This window comes from Drosophila simulans, chromosome 3L, assembly GCF_016746395.2.
Source record: "Drosophila simulans strain w501 chromosome 3L, Prin_Dsim_3.1, whole genome shotgun sequence".
Taxonomy (NCBI): domain Eukaryota; kingdom Metazoa; phylum Arthropoda; class Insecta; order Diptera; family Drosophilidae; genus Drosophila; species Drosophila simulans.
In genome coordinates this window covers 9,784,950-9,806,850 of record NC_052522.2, presented here as the reverse complement: position 1 = coordinate 9,806,850, position 21,901 = coordinate 9,784,950, and the positions used below count along the sequence as shown (strand labels likewise).

Here is a 21,901-nt window from a genome sequence, read left to right as displayed (position 1 = left end):
TTATCCTTGCTGTTTTGCTCCGCTTGAAAACTTATTTTTATTGTGCCTTTGGGATAATCACATTCGAATTGTTGCAATTTGTGTGCAAGGACGAACAACTTGGCCGACCAGCTAATCGGAGTACGATTGCTCTGAACAGGTAAGCGATTACCCACAAAGCCAAATACTTTGGGGAACTTTAAACTTTGCTGGGAAAAGAGCAGCACACTTATTTTACATTTTCCGTTTTTGTCTTTTGCGAATTTATCTGCGCTCCCTTGACTGTCAGAAAAGTCTGACGCCGTCGCGTCTGGCTGTGCGGCACTTTCAAATTTATGGTTCATTGAATCCGCATGAAAAACAGCCAGCCAGACAGACAGAGGCTAAATGGGAAAACCGAAAAATAAGAATTGATTTTATTTCTGCGTTCGCCTCAAAACGACAACAGTGGCATTTCGTGCATCTCTCAATTTATTCCAAGACTCGAATGACAAACAGCGGCAAAACAACAAAATAAAAGCTGAAGCAACAATCAACCAAGTTAACATAAATATTTCCAAAGCCACTCAGCGGACGGCGAGGCAAGGACATTTGCAATTGCAACAGAAATGGAAACCTCATCCTCGTCCTTCGTCGGCGAAGCGGCGGCAGCAGGAAAATCATTAAGGTAAAGAAAATAATTTCTCAAAGGAAAACTAAAGCAATAAAGATGAACGTGTGCCAACAACAAAACGGCAGACGGCGAAGCCGAAGGATCTCGCAGGACAAATTGAAATCAGATCTCAAGTGGAAGCTAAAACAGCGCAAAATCTTAATGGATGCTATCCAGTTTAGATGGAAATGGAAAGTTTAGAGTAGCTGTTTGCCCGGGGAGCTCACTTAACGGCAGAATAAGTGGGTTTCTGGACAAGCTGATGGTGAATAAATAAATAGTGCATTATATCCATGGGTCCATTTCACTGGATTTGTGTTTTAAATCTTTTTAAACAGCCATTTCTTCACGTATAATAAAACTATACGAAAATATCTTTGAAGATGGAAAACCAACCAAATTTTCTTGTGAATGTCGCCAAAATGCGACTCCTGTCGTCTGCCATTAGCGAAAATGCATTGTCTGCCTGAGTTTGAGTGTGTTGGGTAGAAAAACGATGAAAGTCTTGGGGTGCATAAAACTTTTGGTACAAAGGGCACCATCCTGCATCAACCCAACGCAGTTGAGTTCACACTGTTGGCTTCTGTTGACTTGGCAGCGATTTTTCCGACACTTTTCCCGAAACAGTGGGAAAAATGTCACCGAGTGTACGGAGTGTTTTTCTATCAATTTGAAAGGACTTTGCCATAAATAACTCAAACGAAGGCAGAAAAGTCCGGCTGACGCTCAAAGGCTTTCATTTTCGGGAAATTCTATTTGTATCCCTTTGCCGGTTTCCATTTTTATTTGCCAACTCATTCCGAATTTGCCGCTCCACAAAATTTCACTCATTTAAAGTTGAGCCGCGGGAAAAATTCAGCTACCATTTTCCTGCTGCCGCTGCAGGTGCTGTAGACCAATTACAATTACAACCGGCGAAACGGAAGAAATTTCATTATATTCGCAATTTTGTCTCGCGTCGAAAACCGGGGCAAAAGTCAGCCAAAGAAAAACAATAAAGTTTTCCGACTCTTCCGCGCAATGGCTGTCTATCTCACTTTGCGTTGCTATGTGCGTGTACGATTGTTAGATGGAAAATTGCAAAGGATCGGATATAGACACCTGTGCAAAAGGTTGCCTTCTAATTGAATTCTAGAATATAAAAAAATATCAAGTTAAGAAACTCAATTGGAAACGCTACGGGCATCAAAAAGAGAAAACATAATTTCAATCCAAGTGTCTGCCACCCCATTTTTGTTACCATGTGGATGCGGCATCCTGCGGCGGCTCTTGTTTTCAGTCCAAAAGCCGTGGCACGTTTCCATTTAATGCCAAGCTCAAGGCTACAAAAACCTGGCTTTAATTCAATTCAAAATAGAATTCGCACTGCCTGACGTAGCCTATTTGTAATAAACAATTTTTCTGCGTAACGTTTCTGCTTTTTGAGCCAAAGTTTTACGTCCAGCGCAAGTTTATCAAGTGGCCGGCAACGAAGAAGAACAACAACAGCACTCGACATCAAAATTAATAAAGCGAAACTTTATTTGCAACTGCAAATTAAGTAACTAACTCGGCCAAAGCATTATGACCAAATTACTTTTTATGAGTTCATTTCCTTTTCAATACGAAAATCCGTCGAAAAACCTAGCCCGGAATATTGGAAATAAGAGAGAATGGCCCAGCAAACGGCATTCAGCCAGCAGCGGCAGTGGAAAAAAAAGTGGCAAAAAATGTTGGCCATTTTCTCGCAAATAAAAAGCCACTCACTTCAATGAATCGACAAAACTTGGAGAAATGCGGCCAACACAACTCAGCAAATGTTGGCCAAATGGATAAGGACGCAGTACAGTGGATGGCATTGGAAAACAAAAATATTTTAAATATTTCAACTACTTGCAGTAAATAAAAAATATGGTGTTTTAAGTAGTCTATTTAAAATCTAAAGCTTACTCTGCCTACTTGATGTTTATGTATCTAAATGTAGTATCATAATGAAATTGTTAAGAATTTTAATAATTTTGCTTCTTTTTACCAGTAGGATTTAGCTAAAACATAACATTCATAAAGTTCAAGTTCCTTTCCAACCCATTTCTGTCACATAAATGCCGCATGTTGGCCATTGTCCTGCGGTGCTGTGTGTATGTGTGTGTGTTGCTCCTTGGCACAATGGTCAGCAAAATGCGGTCTCCCGGCTGTCAAGTACCTGACGATGTTTAGCTAAGCGCCCGGCGTACGGTGCGTTGAGTGGTTCGCCGTAGTCTCACCCGTAATCTCGCCCTCAGCCGTAGATTTTCCGTAGCGGAGAGCTCGCTGGCCGCCAATGATGAAATTACAACATTAGCAAACTAATCGCAGCCACTTTAGATGCCAGCAACGTTTCACGTGGTTCAGTTGGTTGGGTGTTCGGTGGTGGGCGGTGGGTTATGGCAGTTGGGTGATGCTGGTCCTGGTTGCTGTTACCACTTCTTTAAGTGGGCGTGGCAGCGAAAGCTGCAGAATTGAAAGCAAACAACAACAAAGTTGGAAATTGTGTTTCGACTTCTCGTACGCGCCGGTCAGTCCAATGGCGAATACAGCGAATTTCAAGAGCTGGCCACCATCGAATGAAATTAAATAAAACGAAATTCATCAATAAATGGCCAGGTTGAAAGTGGAGGCACATGCCCCATAAATAGACCGTGACTCCAATGAGCCACATCATTGGGTGTTTTTTAGTTGCGGAAATTGTTTGTATTGCCACGGAAATTCCTCGTTTAATGGGTATAAATGAGTGCTTGTTCTGCGGGGAAAAAAAGAAGGAAGAAGCGCCAAAGTTCAATGAATAAATTCTCAATTGTTGCCGCTGCGCCATCGCAGGATTCCTGCGGAGGATTCCGCACAAGTGGCGCGTAAAGTGCACTCCTGGGAATCCTGACAGCAGCCACCCGCCAAAGGAGCCCCTGAATCCGTAGTATAAGTTGGGCCGTGTTTCACTCACGTACCGGGGAAATGTGAGTATGTGTAATCACTGCTCATCAAGTTTACACTGGGGAAAATACAGACAGCTATCAATGCTTTTATTGGGCAAATTGATTGGGCTGCTTGTTCATTTTTGCTTTCCGCAGGTGGTTATGCGAAATGCAATCAATGAGTTCAACAAAAAGCTTTTCCATCATAACATACCGACTTTACACAATGCTGACTAACTAATACATATATGCCAACTATATACAACTATATACTATAGCCTATTTAATAATTCCTTTGTAGTCAATCAAAATTTAAATTTTCAGCTAAAACCGGTCTGACATTTAAAACTAAATGGCGCTTTATATTTTTCTGCTTAACTACACTTTTTTGTTAACATCTCCCGCAACAACATTGTTGCCGTTGTTTTCATGTGACCCCACCTTTTTGTTGTTCTTTGTTTTTTGTTTAGGGTCTGTGAAACGCGATCAACAGGACCCGTCCGTTGTGCTTAATTGCTGCTCACCGTAAAGTTAGCCGTATAAACATTTTAACTAGGCCTATAAACAGACTAATAGACGCCATCAAGTCGTTTGCATGATTTATGCTTTCCGGTCTGTGTGTGTGTGTGCTTATTTTTTGTTGCCCCCCCTTTTCGTGACGTTAACGATCTATATACAGGATACTATAAAAAGGCTGTAAAAAATCAAGACAGACATGTGCGTCCGCACGGGCACATAAACTGCTGCAGTAATTGAGGTGGGCCATTATGCCAACTCCCTCAAGGCGCTTAATCAATACCCGAATTTCACAAAACCAAGAGCAACAAGGCCTAGAGAAACATATATACATATAGATATTGGGAAATGCGTAAAGGAATAGCAATGCAATATAAATATTTGACGTGCGAGAGGGCTGCCTTCGAAGTGAGTTGTTTAGCAGGCGACATAACAATTGCAGATTTGCTGAAATTGCTTTTACCGGCTGCAGACACATACTCGCATATAGGTATCCACCCAGCACCCACCACCCACCACCCAAATCTCCTCCAGAAGTGCGTATGTCCTCGTCAACGTGTTGTAATCAAATGGAACTTGACGTTGGAATTGCGCAAATTGCGCTTTTATGTAGGCTGTCGATTTGCTCCCCTTCACTCACACTCACACACATCTTTGCCGTGTACAGTGAAGCCTTGTTAAGCGAATTGTTGTTTACTTGTGTGTCTATCAAGAGCTTCTCCTGCTACGAAAATGAGTGTGTTTTGGGTGAGCTTAAATTAATTGGCGTCAGGCTTTATCTTAAGGCGAAAGAAGCACTTGCAAACAGAGGGAAATATTTTCACAGCAATGTAGTAGCAAATTTAGTAATTCTTAAATGTGAAAGAAGTCCATGAAAACTAAGGGAAATACAAGTAAAATAAAATTAAAAATTAAAGCTGTAGAGCAGAAGGAATTCAGTGAACGTAAGTAGCTTAAAGACTTAAATGTGCGCAGCTGACCGAATGAACACATCTATAAATATCGATTGTGTTGTATTTGTCAGTCGTTTGTTTATTAATTTGTATAAAATTATTTCCTTGAAGCCTGTCTCCACTGTACCTCCTTAGGTCCACAACTCGGCTAGCACATCTGTCAAATGGTTATTCGCTCTTTGTTCTAGGACGGTCGTCTTTTCCGTCAGGCAAGTCGACTACCCCACCCGAAAATTAGCGCCCAGCCTGCTCAAATTGAAAACGTGAACCATGCGGTTCATTGGTAATTCATTTATGCGCACATTTACAAGGATACCTCCTCCAGTCCTCACTGCTCAGACTGCCAGTCAAAGTGGGTCGATATAGATGTGGGTGGTGATTCTGTGTAGATGGGTCTGCAGGTGTTTCGCATAGGAAATGCGATACTGAAACGCCGTCGATATCAGGCTCACGGGGCATTAGATGTAATTTATACTTTTCGCCAGTCGCCACCACCACGCACGACTTGACGTCATGATAATGTATCGAATTCATTTTCCAGCTACTTTGGTTGCCAGTGTGTGTCTGGAGGAGGAGGAGCACGGAGAAGGAACCTGCAGCGTTTTGTTTGGCAAACATCAGAAAACGCTTTCGACACATTCCCCATTCATACTCAATTACCTACGTTGCACGTGGCCAAGTTTGTTGGCACAGGTCGGCAGTTCGCTTCACTCCACTTCACTTGGCAACTCCTCCGCCAGCTCCTGCTCCACGATTTTTTCATTATTTTCCTCTTTTTAGCTAGCTTTTCCCATGTGTTTGAGTTTCTGGCCAGGCCAAACAACGTTCAATGACTTGGCCAGAGCCAAAAAGTTTGCTAGCAAATATTTGACCATTGGCCAGACCCATCCTTTCTTCGGTGGTGCAATTATTTATTTGATTTCATTTTGCGTTCGCCAAACACTGGCCAAAAGTTCAACTCAAATATGCAATTTCTATGCACACGAGACTTGCAAAAATATTCATATGAAAATTACTTCATATGAAGCACGATGCTGGAAGTCGTAAATTGTACTTTGTGTAATTTTCGGAATTGCAATCGCTCGGAATCGCTAACTGAATTTAAGTGTGGCATTGGCAAATAAACAAAATTTAGTTGCGGCCTTTTCCACTAAATCAATCATAATCAATATTTAAATTGCTGAAATGGGTAGCATTTCCCTTTTGTTATTATTTTTCTTTTTTTTTTTTGTTTGTTTTGAGTAGAAAGCGCACCAAAGCGAGTGGAAATAATTTATTTGTGAACACTGGGGAATGGGTTGGTATGGAGTCCTGGGCAGAATCAACAACTAGCAGGTGGAAATTTGGTCCTTTTTCGATTTTAATTTGACCGCCGTCAAACAGAAAAATGCACTTAGAGCAAATTGATTGATTGGCGAATGGATTGATCACTATTAGCTAAAACCGGAGTGAAAGCGATGCTAATTCATCTTGTGCTATTTCTACAATTTCAGATATGGCTTTTCTACCGAATGATCAGCGTCTATTTCAACATATTGGCGTAATTCAATTGAAAATGTTGTGCATGTCGGATGCAAAAGTCAATGCAAAATCGTGAAAAAATTGCCACCATTTGTTGGCCTTTCGGTTCTTGGGAAAATGGCCAAAAGCGCGACGTTCGATGTTTATTTGGTCGTAGTTTAATTATTTTTTACGCCCACCTGACTGGGTGCCACGCCCTAAGCGGAAATTGCATAGTGTCGCTATCGATGTTGCCGCCTTTTTGTTTTATTTTAATTGAATTTTGAAATATGTCCACGCCCGTCGCCTACTTTTTTCCCTTGTTCCCTATTTTTTTTTGCGATTTACTTGTTTTTCCGTTTGTTTTCACCCATTTCATTCGCCGGCACCAAAAATGCAATTAATTCGAGCACTTTTTGAATTGTTCCAATGACCCTTCTTTCTCGGCAGTTATTTGTTGCCGTTTCTGCAATAAATTCCGAACGCTTTAAAAATAAATCAAATGCATTAAGGGTTGCGTTTCGCCCATCACTGCCCTCTGACAACTGTTAATTAAATCAGTTTTCGGTTTTGGCAATTGAAATTGAATCCATTCACGTTTTTAAATTGTGTTAATCTCGCGCTGAAAACTGCATTCAATCGCCGGTTGCACGTGCTTTATACTTAATTTGAGACAGACGTCTTGAAATACGGCATACTGCCCCCATATTCATCCGTCCTCACCTCCGAAACAATCGCCATCCTAGAAGCAATAGAACTTACTAAAAACCGAAGAGGCAAATTTATTATCTGTTCCGACTCCCTATCCGCAGTAGATTCAATTCAAAACACAAATAATAATAGCTTTTACCCAAGCAGAATACGATCGCTAATAACGCAACACGCACCTAAAATTAAAATAATGTGGATTCCTGGCCATTCAGGAATAAAAGGAAATGAACTAGCCGATCAAGCTGCAAAATCAGCAAGCAGTATGCCACTTATCCTCACCCCAAACATAAATACCACAGATATAAAAAAACACCTTAAAGCCGACCTTGCGACAAAACAGAAAGAACACATAATAAACTGCAGTCCATGGTACCAATCTATTAACACGAACACCTCACACACATGCGATTACCTTAAACAATCCCACCCAAATTGGACCAGACTCGACCAAATAAAAATAATACGACTTCGACTAGGACACACAAACATAACCCACCAACACTACCTAAATCCCAATTCAATACCAACTTGTCCGTTTTGCCAAGGTGATATTTCTTTAAACCACATATTAAACTCATGCCCATCCCTCCTACAAACCAAACAAGATATATTTAACAACACCAACCCTCTAGACCTTCTTAGCAAACCCAATCCAGATAACATACAAAAACTCATACTTTTCCTCAAAGAAACTAAATTATACCACAAAATCTAAAAACAAAACAGGCATTTGTACATAACAAGCCAGCAATTAGTTACCAAATTAGATATTAACTAAATTAAGATTGTAAATAAACATTGTAAATAAATATAGCTGTAAGCCCCGTAGCTAATGCTATACTATCTAAGTTAGTCTAGTTTTGTAAACTATTCTATCTATCATAATAAATAAATAAATAAATACTTAATTTGTCGCATTTACCCATTGAATTGACCGCTTTCTGCTAAAATATTTTGCAACCAAACTCGGTCGGTTGTGGAAAAATATTTAGGCAAAATATTATGTCGCATTTTAAGCTGGGCTTTCGGGGGAAAATGGGCCCTAGGCTCAATTGCACTCATTTGCTGCAACGAATGTGGTCCAAAAACTGACAACGATTTAAAGACGATGTTGCCAAATGTTCAGCAATTTGTGAATAAACAAAGAAGAATTTTTTGTTGACAAGACAACTTGTTGAGAATTTCTCCAGAGGCCAAAACCAGAAGCTATTTCTGGGGCTTTTTTTTGTTTTTGCTGAATGAAACAGCTTAAACTATTTCTTTGGCAAGCCAGTCAAAAGCCGATTTAAGTTTGCCTCAAACTTTCTGCAGTTTATTGAATTTTTCTCCTTTGCCGAGCATACATTTGTTCATTTATTTAGACCACTTTTGTTGTGATGGATGCAAGCGTAAACTTTTCATTTCGAGTTTTGGTCAAGGCCCGCCGGGCGTATACGCAATATTGTTACATTTAATGGAATATGCCCGTCCGGGCATAACTTTGTGCAGCAGTTGGCAAAACTAATTGTTAATTGAAACAAAAATCCCATCCCGAGCCGCAGCGGACAATTAAGGGGCCAAAAAGGAAAGGAATCGCCGCCAAACAAATGCCAACAATTAACTGCGGCAACAATAAGGCAGAAAGCGGAGTGCCGCAGGGTTTGGATGCGGTGGAGTGCCACGGTACACTTAAAAAAAATTATTATATATATGTTTGCAACAAATAACAGCAGAAATTCGAACTGCAGCTTCTAAAGTCACTAGGTTAAAATATTTAGGTCATTGGCAGCATTTCGAATCTGTTTTATATTACGCATCAATAAGATAGATTGGTAGATAGGATAATTTTTTATCTGTGCACTTACCGCTCATCACAATCACGACGAGGAGCAGCAGCCAGGCCACGCAGAGCGGCAGTGGATGGGCAATGGGCATGATGACTCCGGCTGTGGCAACGACTGGAACTGGGCTACAAGGATGACAGCGACGGGTGGCGGCGACGGCGGGCGGCGGCGGCGACAGGAACAATATGCGGAAATGCAGTAAGCCCTGCGTTGCAGCTGCAGAGCTTGTTGTTGTTGGTGTTGTCCGTCTGGCGGGTGTAGAGGCTCTGGTCTGGATACTTCGTCCTGTGTCCTCTAGGCTGGCAGCAATAACCAAGTTAGCAGCCTCATCATCAACATGGGCGGCAGCAGCAGCAACTCCAGCAACGTCATTATCGGGCCTCCCGGCTCTCTATTAACTTGGCCAATTGCCAGGACTCCTGCTCCGCCTTCTCTCCTCCTGCGGCAATGGCAGACAAAGGGAACTTAGCCGCCGTTTGGCTTTTCTATTTGCCGCTTCTGTTTTATGCCGTCCTTGCACGAAATGCGGCCTGTAAAGAGCAGAACGGAGGCGAAGAGCATTACGATCTGTTGGTTGGACTGACGCGAAAGTTATTGCAACTGACAAAGCTGGCTAAATGGTGATGGGTATGGCAGGGAAGGCGGCTTTTTGTGGGGGAGCTCAAGAAACCGCATCTTTCCCTCAAAAACTCAAATACACAGCCATTGGCAGACTCGAGAGCAGCTTTTTTCTGCCCCCTCTGTCACTGCAAACCAAATCAAAAACGACAACGGAAATGAGCAAAATGATAATGGGGCATGCCGCCTGCATAATGATGGCAATGCAGTGGAGGCACAGTGGCTAAAATCGAATCATGCATGTTTAAAATAGAATAAATAAGAATGATGTCTATGTGATTTATAAATGTAAAATTTATATGTTTAAAAAAAGGTTTGCTTTGTATTAGATTATATTCAAAGTGCACTTTCTTTCAAACCTTTCAAACCTTAAAGACGCATGTTTTAAGTTTGAGTAAACTTTCCCACCCACTGTGTCTTCACACAGAGGTACATTTCGATTTTCATTTTTTCGCTGCTTAAAATTTCGGCCAGGCCACGTGCTCAATCTCTGGCAGCAACTTGGGAATTTAATTTGCTAAATATAATTTTTTCGTTTTTTTTTTTCGCCCCGCTCCTCCAACCAGACACAGGCGACTTCTGGCCGGGCTGGAAAGTTTAAACAGTAATTAACTTAATTGCCTGTCTGCCAGGCAGCTTAGTTGTGTCCCCCTTCGCCTTGTTGGTTTTTGTTCAGTTCGGCAGTGGACGACTGACTTTACTATGCGAGTATACTACACTATTCCAGTGCATTATAATTATTGCCCTCCAGTGGGTGTGATCGATTCATCGACATAACTGTCATAATAATGGCAGCGGGCACATTTATTACGCATACGCCGTGTGCACACGCCGTAATGTGCGAGGAAAATTTCGATTTTTGCGCATTTATCTACTAAAAATTTCTTTCCGCCACTCGTTGCCATTATTCGTTATGAGCAGGGGGGCGGGGGGTGAATTCATAATTCTAATGCATGGATATTATGTGCCATAGTCTGCACATGCAAATTACCGCTACAGCGAACAGCCATATAGGGTCCTATATCATCCCGCCCACTTCCAACTTTTCCAGCCCATCCGCACTTAAGGTTAGGAAACGGAAAGAAGGCAGCAAGCAAAAAAAGCCATTTTTTGCTATTATTGTTAGCTATCGGTTGTGCACAGGGAGAAATAAATGATCATGTTGTAACTGAATTGAAAGGAAATATACATCAATTTTTTTTTCAAGTCATTTGTATTACTTTCAGTTGTATCATAAGTTTCTCTTAGTTTTTCATCGATATTTCTCTCAGTGCAGCTACGTGTGTGCCCTCTCGTGTTCTGCAGACATGCCAGACTTTAGACTTTGGAAAGCAATTTGCCACGCACTGTCAGTGAAGTTGAACGCAGTGGAACATTTCTAATTTTCAGCTACGAAAAATGTATACAATAAAAAGCGCTGGCCAACCAAAAAAAAAAAAAAAAAAAAAAAAAGAAAACAGCGAACAGCCAAAATTTACATAAATACACATATTCACAAAAAAAAAGCACTCGCATTCGCAGGACTACATTCACAGATGTGCAAAGATTTGCTTTTACTTTTACGTGTCTCGTGAAAGTATTTTTCTTACTTCCGCTCCCATTAGCATTAAAAATGCTTCGAGGCCAAAGCGGTACTTTAAAATTACTAATGCAAATGAAAGGAACGGTTGGTGAATAAATAATTAATATGAACAACAATCTTGGATATTAGACATGAAATGCATACATTCTAAATAAATCATAAATTAACAATAATATAGAGGTAATTACATTCTATATTCAAATAGAGAATAAAACAAGAATTTCTAATTATTTCTTGATTTGCTGAATATCTTCACATACATGCATTTTCATTTATATTTTATAAATTCCCTAAAAGTTAACAAAGTTAAGCCTTGCTGAACCGCAAATCTACGCCAAAGCTTTATAATATTCTGATCTTTAGATTGTTAACAACATATAGCCTAAGGTCGTGCGCCTAATCCATTGGATTAGGAATCCCAGCAAATGGCTCATTTTTCTTTTCGTTTTTCTTATAATTACTCGCAAGCAGGCAAAACGCTGCAAAGCAGCAAAATCGTCTACAAAATGTATATAACATTATAAAGCAATTTGCAGTAAATCACCCAAAGCGACGCGCGTGTTTATAAATCACAAGCCGCCCAAAAGAGCCTGGCTGGATTTTTCTCCTCTTTTTTTTGCCGGGTTTTTGGGTATCCCGCTGCCATAGCAAACCAAAATCGAAATGAATAATTAATATGTCGCGCCTGCCGCAGACGGAGAAAGTCTTCCATTTTGCGACTTTCATCACGAGAGAGGAAAGCAATTCCGGGCCAAAACCAAAAAAAAAAAAAAAAACGAGAAACAGAAAACCCAAACAAAACAAAGTTAGCAGACCAACAAAGAAAGTGCCTCATGTGAATCCCTGCGGCGTCTGGGCCAAAAACGATGAGAATTGGGCCAAAGTCGTGATGGCTGGATGGCGGGCAAAAAAACTCTGGACGAGATTGACAAATTTGCCACAGCAAATGAAATGCTTGACTCGGCTACGACTGCTAAATTTGTCATTTATGACAATGTTTACGTAATTCGACAGCCAAAACAATTTCCCAGCCTCAACGTTCGCTGGCCAAAAACCAAAAAGCCATACCAAACCATACGCAAATGGGCGCTCATTTATAGTCATCCCCGGAAAAAGGAAACTCTCGGATGGAAAATGGGGAAAACTCATACCGCCCAGCGGTTGTCTGTTTTGTCTGGTGGAAAAGTCAGGACACCGTGTGGCTGTTACGGACTGCAGCAATGGCTTTTAAACCGTTTTAAATGGCCGGCTATTTGTTTGAATGTTGTGACATAAAACTGCAATCTATGGGCCAATTCCTCGAGGAAACCCAGGTGAGCGGGTCAGGAATATCTGTCTAAATAGCTCCATCGACCAGCAACAAGCCGATTCTGCAGTCCATTTGCCCAAGCTTCCTGCTGAAAAGGACCTCGGGGATGGTGGGATAAAAGTCCCTCAATAATCAAAGATCTTGTGCAAATTGAGAGTAACAGCTTAAGGATTAAGTCTAAGGGAGATTGAAAATGTGGCAGGGATTTTAAAGGCAGAGCAAAAGTAGCAAGCACAACAATGCCTAGTTCAATTCATTGGAGGCTCTTAGTTGCAAAAAGTAATGTTTTATAGGTTGAGATTTCTGGAAATAAGTGAAAATATAGGGAAAATCATTTTCCACAACTGTAAAGTGCAAAAACACAGGCTCATTATGGGACAAATCAAGAAGTAATTTGCATGCTCGAGGAGTACAACATTCATCCATCTATCCAGCAGATAAAATCCTAGTTGGACTAGGACAATTTCCCACTCGACTGGCTCGTTATCCCTCGTCAAACTTTATGATAATTATGCAAATTAGGCGCAGCTCCTAATTGAAATCGACAACAATGGGTTCTGTTCTATCCATGACCTTGCCGCCGAGTCATTAGTCAAACCATTGCAATTGACAAGCAGCCAGTGACCCCCAAAAAATGGGCGTACAAATGCTGGAAATACGACAAACAAACCAAAAAAAAATATGAGAAAATTATTGTTTTGTTTGCCGTGGGGGCAGTGGAAAAGCAGTGAAAGCCTTGCGTTTCACGGCATATTAAGCAAAATGAATAAATTACAATTGCAAATAGGCAATTTCCTACACTTCCTTCCTCTCGACATTTCACTGTACACACAGAACGGTACAGTAGTAGGTCGGTTGAGTTCTGCGGTGGCTGTCAACTTTTTGGGGACGGCATTTCTGGTCTAAATAACGTCTAATTTGCAATTTTGTTTAATTGTTTGTGGTTTTGGATTTTGACATGACTCCTTCCTTCCCAGCTTTTCCCCATAATTTTTGGCCATGGCGTGTGGCTGGATCGTAACTGATTGTTTGTGTTTTGCGTTATTTGAGGTTTTTAGTTGGGTCAACGTCAATGAATAAGCCCACGCACCAGGAAAGCCACCCAATAGACCCACTTCCGCTCGAGCTCATCCAACTGGCCGCATGTCTTGGCCAAATTATAATAAAGGTTTCTATTGCGACCAGGCAAATCTCGCGTCTGCCTTTGAGCAATTAAAGTCACTCAAATAGACAAAGGATCGCTGAATGGAAACTTTTGGTTTGGCAGTGGGCATACCAAGTTGTTGAAAGGGATAGTTTACACTCAATTGATATGGATACTCTACAGTTTAAGCCTTAAATTACAGACCTTGTGGGCTTTCTTTTCAGAAGGGGATGTGGTTTAGGATTAGGATACAGGTAGATACATTACCAACTGGTAATTTAATGTAATTCAATGCAGCTGGACGACGTAGCCTTGGCAACATGTATTCTAAGATAATTACCTGTGTTTGCCGAGAGGAATTATTAAGTCATTACAGGTAGTAATGTATGTATACTGCTTCACAATATTTGGGAAGGTAGCAAGATTTCAATAGAAATGGCCAAAATATATTAGACTGTATTATACTCTATTTTATGCCTTTCATTATAATTTTGTTGAAACTTTCATTTCATTTATGTAAGAAATATTCCATAGGAGTATAAGCAGGATTTTTCCCAATTAAATTTTAAGCTTTATTATCAAAATGCATTTTAACTAAACACTAATTAGCCTAGTACACACAATAGTAAAGCTTTAATCCCCAATTAGGTGAAAACCTGAAGAATATCGAATCACTGCCAGAGCGTGAAAAATATTCCCGAAGCAGTGCCTGCAAAAAGTAATCAGGCGAACACTTCCACTCGATTCGGGCCAAAGTCTGCCACGACTTTTGGCCAGCAATGAAAGGCACTTAGTCGGGCGGAGTCTGAATGTCATTGTTTCAGTCATTTTGTTCCCATTTTTGCCCCTTTTCTTCCAGCTGGTCCTTACAAATTAGCTGTGTGCGAGTGCCTTGCACTTAGTTTTTGTCTGTGTACTTTTCAAAATTGGCTTTCACACGCCATTTGCATTTAATTGCCAAGCTGTTGGGTGGAGGGAAAATCGGCTAGAACATTCCTGCCATGTTGGCCTTGTTAACAAGGGCATTTGCCTAAAACTGCGTACACAGTGTGAGTGCGGATTTCATTTGGCAAATCAAATATTATTGTTAATACCAATTTGAGTATCTCCACTTGTACCAGTCCCATGGGGCTCTCGCCAGTTCGATAAGTGCCAATTTGGCCGTAATGGGCATTAAAGCCTCATCCGTTCGCAGAAATGCGGCTTTAAGGCCAACGAAAGACACTTAAACCGCCATCTATCCTCATCATCATCATCATCATCGTTCTCATCCCGACAGTATTTATTGTCAATAGAGCCTCGGCAAACAACAAAATGCGACACAGAAAATATTGTAAGTGTGCAGTGAATACCATCTGAATGTCTATATGCGATACATTCTCTATGTATTTTCTAGATTGAATTGGAAAGTCACCATATACTCTACTCGTAGCCCCCATTCCCAATACGTATTTCGATCCCACTTCAATTGAAAATTGTCTGCGTGGCAAAAGTGAAATGCTTCAGCTGAGAAAGTCTGAGAATCGAATCGGCGTCTCCTCTGGTGAGGATTCCTGCTCCTCCAACCCGTCCTCCTTGAATCCAAGTGTTCCCAAACTCTATGCCGATGCCATTGATGTTTTGCTGCGCACTCGAGTGTGTTTTCTTTAGTAATGGAATTTATTAATATTTCATTGTGTGGGCCCGTGAAACTCAAAGGAGGCGGAGTGAAACGAGGTTTGGTTTCCCAGCGTTTTTGTGGCTGACTTTAAGGAATGTCAACAATTGCCAGCACTTGGAATTCTTCAGCCAGCCATTCCATATGCCCTTCACTTCCTTTAAAAGTTTTCTGATAAAAAGAAGCCTTCACTCCTCGTTGAAGTGATTTTTGAGGTTTCCGTTTTGAATCGGCAAGTGTTGCCCACAACTAGGCAATAATCAACCAAATTGGCCAATGATTTGGCAGTTCTGCGTGGCAAATTGGGTGCTCGGTATCTAATTAGTTTAAGTGTTAAAGAAATATTTAAGCAAGTAAGGATAAAAGACTTCAATATAGTAAGGATGCATTATTTCCTAAAGTAAGTAAATTAATGATTTTATATTCAAAACAATAATAAAATAACAATATTTTAAGGTCTCATATTGGTGGTCTTAAGTAATGCTATCTGGTTCAACTTTACATACATTATCTTTAATATTTTATAATTTTTCCGAGTGCAATTATCGATTTGATTTAGAATCGAAAGTGGCCCCTGCAACATAAACAAATTGCCATCGAAAGTGATTGTGCCATTATGGGTTGGTTATTTATCAATGCAAAACGGCAATTACTCAGGCAGAGACTGCATGTGTGTGTGTGTTTACGGCTGATTTGCCTAATTTCTGATGCCAAGGGACATTAGCAATACATTTTCCGACTGACTGGCATTCTGGCATTTAGGCAGCAAGCCCTTGGAGCAATCTCCGCTCCGGAAGTGGAGCTTCAAACTTCCCAAAAATGTTCTAGTGTCGGCCTGGTCTATGCATAATTCATGCAAGAAGGAGCTGCTGTGTTGGCCAAAAAGTTTCGCATTGCTGGCCAAAAGAAAATTCTTGTTGACCAACAAAGCGCATAATGCAAGTTTCCAATGGAGCAACGCCTCTGCCACCACCCATAATCATTTCAAATTCCACAACAAACAGCAGAAATCAAATTTCAAAACTCGTAAGAAATCTTGCACGCCATGCACATATAGCCACTACTATTTCCCCGGCACTTGCTCATCTTCTTACTGCCGTAAACTTTTCAGCCATGGAATACCAGTTTTTTGGCACACAACGCACACAAAAATGATGTGAATGGTTGGTAAAGGGAAAAAGACCGAGATGTGAGGAAAAACTCTTGTGATTTCAGCAATCAGATTTGGGGTGGGGGGGGCGTGGCAGCCGCCCACCCACAGCGACGTTCGGGAACAATATGAAAATAATAAAAACAGTTACATAAATCAAAAATGATAAGGAAAAACAGTGCATAGAAAGTTGAGCATTGGAGGAAAAAAAAATCCAAGAAACGAGACTGCAACTTTTTTTCCTTTCGAGATTTTCCATCCCATTTTTTTTTTTTTTTGAACTGCGATGCAAAACACAGAACAGAAAATCGAAAGTTGAGCTCCTCCTCTAAGACGGAAATCAAGTTGAACAACAGGAAGCGTCTGTGTGTTGGCCCGGCCAAGTTCTTCCTACTCATGTCCGCCCTCCTTCAATCTCAGTCTCTCATGCTGTCAAATGGCAAAGGTGAAAAATGCGTGTCAATTTTTTTCCTATTTACACGAAGAGAATCACAATCGCCTCACCACCAGGAGCTCCATCTGCATTGACAAGTGCTGAGTTATGGTGGCTGCACATTGGTCCAAATGGGGGATACAAAGATAGTTGGATATATCGATGGGTTGACTTGGCAAATACTCGAGAAAAATACAAAGAGTAAACAAGAGCGAAATTAATATCTGGGATGACTAACCTGAGGCATATCTTAGCCATCAAAGATTTTGGATATGAACCAGCTATCAAACATCTTACATTTTTAGCTCACATCTAACAATATATTAAAGTAAAGATATTTTGAAATTCCATTCATTTTAAATTCAAATTCTCCCCTTCTGACTGTAGGGTATGCAAGTTGCATTCAAGTCTTCTTACCACCATCCCATTTATTTCATTCCAACTCCATCTAGTCAACTGGGCGTGTCCTGGCATTATCATATCTATCTCTCCCCACTTGGCAATCGGTCTCGCTTAACTCTGATCGAAACTGCAATTGCAACTGCGGGTGTTGGCCCTTATTTATATGACACTGCAGTGGGACAGGGATCAGCCCAGTGCAGATACATATAACCCACTGATTCCGATGATACTGATGCACACCACCCACACTGGTGGTAGCTGGTGGCTTGGTTGGGTGATGCTGATTTGTTGTCCTGCCAGCAGACTGTGCATACAAAATTACAGACGACGCTGTCGACATCCCGAGCTGCTGGCAGTTAATGTGAAAAATGTGTTGAAAATCGCATTCATGCATAGATTTTTCGCACCCACTTTCGTCCCTCAGCTTCGAAGAATCTGTGCCCCAAGTAGATTTGTTGGCATCCACTCGCCCACTTGCCATATATTGATTCAGTTGCCCTTCGACCCGGCGGAAAAGCCACCCATTTTTTGCGCTAGGCTGGCTGGGAAAACAAATCAAGATAGGGGAGAATGGTTGGGTTGACTTAAAGCCGACACAAAGCTGCTATGAAATGCAATTAAGCCAACGCCTTCGAATCGTCTGAATGAGTAGCAGATTTTGCGTGGCTCTCTAACTGGGCCAACAACCGCAAAAGCCAAGTTCCAACATTTTGAGCCTGGATGAGTGGCTAGCCGTTGGCCAAATATTTGCTCAAAGCGGTGGGGATGAAGATGCCAGAGCGGACACACTGGACCGACTCTTAATGGACCACATTAGACGCAAAATACGAGCACATTTGCGGCATTCACAAAAAGGTAAACTGACGGCCCGCCCCACACACCCACCCACACATATGCCAACAGTCATAAATGTGCAATTTATGGACAATAATTGCCAATAAGAGCCACACAGCTGTCGTCGACTCCTGACTTGACTCTCCGCCGTATAATAAAACCCTCCGATTCCGCCGTCTATATATTCCGATTCTGAATCTGACTTCGTTTATGTGCGGCTTCTGCTTTCATTTGCATGGACCGGCTATATTGGGGTCTAGCTCAATTTGCTACTCAGTTGAATTGAAGCGGCTGACTCTGGATGGTCGGTATAATTCACCGGAGATTTGCACATTCAACTTGAGTCTGATTTATGCCAGCAAACGCTTAATGGTAAGCCTTTATGACTTGTGCAAGTGTATATATTTAAATAGGCACAGCAAATTATTTTGCTAATACGATTAGTGATGCATCTCTAGTGCATCATTATCATCTGAAATGCAGCACCTTTTCAACGCACAACAAAGTGGAAAATGGTAAATTAGATTAATTTCGGATTACTCGCAATTATCTGATAGCCAAAATCAAAAACAAATTTAAGGTAATTACAGTATAATTTATGATATGAGTGAGTCTGCCCTTAAAAGCCATTTCAGATGTCGATTAGCGAATAATATATCAAATTTACTGATGTAAGAAGCTTAACAATAAATATGGAAAAATGGTTTAGTATTTTTATAAACGTTAACATCAGTTTTATTCAAAGTAAATTGTACCCTTTGAATAGAGTATAATTAACTGCCTTTATATGTATGGATCCCGAATTTTAATAATGCACTGATTAAGTCACAATTTAATTAGCCTGGTCAATAATCTCCAGGGTAAAGTTCTATATGATTTTACCGCCCCGAATTTGAGCCTTGCCAATTAATCTTTCGCCCAAATCGCGTGCACTTGCCTTTAAATTAATTTCTGTAGCCTACTTTTGTGGGTCAAAAGGGAAAGTTCGTGGCGCGTTTAAATCAATCAAGCTCAGGCATTCAAACAATTTACCAATGCTTTATTTATGTATTTACACTTAAACGTATGGCAATTGTATCTGTTCGCTAACCGCAACTGCAACTCCTTCGCACATCCGTTTGTTTAATGGCCGAAACGCGCAGCGCGGCTTTAATGGCAATTTAAAATGTCGGAAAGCCGCAAATTTCCGTTATTCATATAAAATTAAACGCAAATACGGTGCAAAAAGCGTTTGCACAGACACTCATACTCACGTTCACACTGCGCAAACAATGGGCAGTGAGTGCTGGTGGTGAGTGCAAACGTGCCGCGAGGAAATTAATTTCCGACAGAAGTCACACAGAAAGGCATCGAGACGCGCAGCCAGGATAATTAAGCCCGCACACATTCGCACGCAGCCCATATCCTGGCCACACGTCTCCACACAGCCGCCTGTTTGCCTTGAAGACGGCCACTCATGGAGAAAGGATCCGGAGAAAGGATGTCGGCCACGAGCCATCCACACCAGAACGCCAGGACATCGGCACACCATAACAGCAGAATACCAGAAATTGTAGCCGCTGACAAACGCCAGCCCACTGCCAACGCACGAACGGACAAAGGACAAAGGACACTGACCAAAGGACAGCGGACATTCGAGCGAGAGATGCCTGTGGCCGTGGGCTAACTTGGGCGCAGCTGTCATCGCGCTGCGATAAATTTTGGAGGCCAATGCCGAGCGGCGACATAAATCAGCCCAGAGATTTATGGCGATTTGCGCAAGTTGGCGTGCGCGATAAAGACCCAAAGAATGCGACCAAGGCGGCCTGATCCGGGCACCGACTGTTGCTCTACGACTGACATGGCCAGCATAGTTCATAATGAGCAAAAACCACGCGGCGGGTATATGAACTTGGGGATACCTCGCAAAACTTACAAATTGAGTATTAAGAAACTGTAACTGATAGGAAAGGTGTTGTTTTTTAGTGGTTATAGATAAGGTTATCTATTCTAGGCAAAATTATATTAATAAAGTGTTGGTTCTTAGTAATAATAAATAATTATAATAATTATAAAAACAAATAATTATGTCATTTATACCCTAAAAAATAGGCATACATATGAAAACACTTTATTAGTATCGATTTTACTGCATTACACCACATCTAAATCATAATAAAATGTTTTCCAACCTAACCACCCAAAATCAATTTGGCTAAGTGCTGAAACACTCATTCCCAAAAACCCATTCCAAAAAAGCCAGTAGATGATATAATTAATTAGCATATTTGATGTCCACCCATGAATACCCCCATCCTTTCGATTTCCAGGGTATAAAGCTTGGTCAGACAGCGGTAGAAAAACGGAGACACCAAGTTAACAAGGGACCTGGCTGCCTATCTGTCCTGTGGCCTCCTCCACTTTCCATTTCCGCATTCCTTGTGATTATCACACTGGGACCCATTTTCCACAATATCAGCAAATTGAAAAGGGTAAGCAATGTCCACTCCACTTTCAGGCGACCTCACTCCACATCCACTACAGATACACATAGATGGATGGGCGCAGGACGAGCGATAAGATGACCCACCCACCGTAGGAATGTGGATGTGGGTCAGCGGAGCGATGGACAAATTCATTAGGCGCCGGATATCGTAAAAGCCGGGCCCCAAAGCCCGTCGAATGTCTCAATTTACATTTCGAACATATTTTCATTAGCGCTCTGAGGACATCGCCCACCATCATAGCCAACCATTTCATTTCGTTTCGCTTAAAAAATAAGCCCGCCCAAGCCAAGATGCGAATATTCTTAATATTCAGGCCGGCGATGGCATTCTCATCTCGCGTTCGCCTTCGCCTTCGCGGCCAATATTAAAAATAAAGTCCATCACTTACAGTCGCCTCTTTTATTTATGCGACCGACTGCCCGTCGACTTTTCCCACTTTTCCGACGTTCCCGTTGATATTCCGGCTTTGCAACCGCACTTGGCCCATTCTCCGGCCGGAATCATAAAAGTTAAGCGCCGGCCACTGAGTGGCGAACACTGTACAGTGGGCACACAATAGGGACAGTCACTCCCGCGGCGAGTCCGTGCGTCAGTCAGTGAGTCAGTCAATCCGCCTGTGAGTCAATGAGCAGCTCGAGATGAAAGTGAAAGTTAAGAGCCCTGTAAAACTTTCTTTCTTCCGCTTTTATGACTTATTGCGCTCTTGAAGGCTATGATGTGCACTATCAAAAAATATATGGCAGTAATACAGATTAAATCGTACAAAAAGTACAATTTAATCCTTTTATATTAGGAACTTGCTTCTGGAAAGGGAAATATAGAATTTTTATAGGATTGTATTTATTAAAAATGATTAAAATAAAAATTTTGAAACAAACTTCTAATATTAAGTATTAATTATACTAATACTTTTGTAATGTAATGACTAATATTGAATCTTTTTCAGAAGTGTAAAAACTGACAACGAGATCCTGAAAGTGAGCTTTTATTGCTATTATTCACGCTGCATTTGTAGTTCTTTTTTTTTCTATTCCCATTCTAGCGGTGCCAAGGCATAAATATAAATAGAAACTTAAAATTTGCCAACCACGCCACCGCCCACGGAGCGTATGAGTAATGCGAATCGAAAGAACCCTGTCAGGTGGTTTTCTCCTCCTTCAACGCGCAATAAAATAAAACCCACCAACCTTAGCATACAGATGGAAAATGAATGGGAATCGGATGA

General features: G+C 41.2%; 1 protein-coding gene across 4 annotated transcripts in view; it reads right to left on the bottom strand.

Annotated features, from left to right (window-relative positions):
• The window catches only part of LOC6737519 (kin of IRRE-like protein 2), a 228,628-nt gene that overhangs the window by 188,749 nt on the left and 17,978 nt on the right, over positions 1-21,901 (bottom strand). For all 4 annotated transcript variants that reach the window (XM_016171268.3, XM_039293997.2, XM_039293995.2 and 1 more), the window contains exon 2: positions 9,083-9,591. In XM_016171268.3, the coding sequence (XP_016031318.2) occupies positions 9,083-9,152 (70 nt within the window). In that variant the 5' untranslated portion in view covers positions 9,153-9,591. The remainder of the gene's footprint in view (positions 1-9,082; positions 9,592-21,901) is intronic.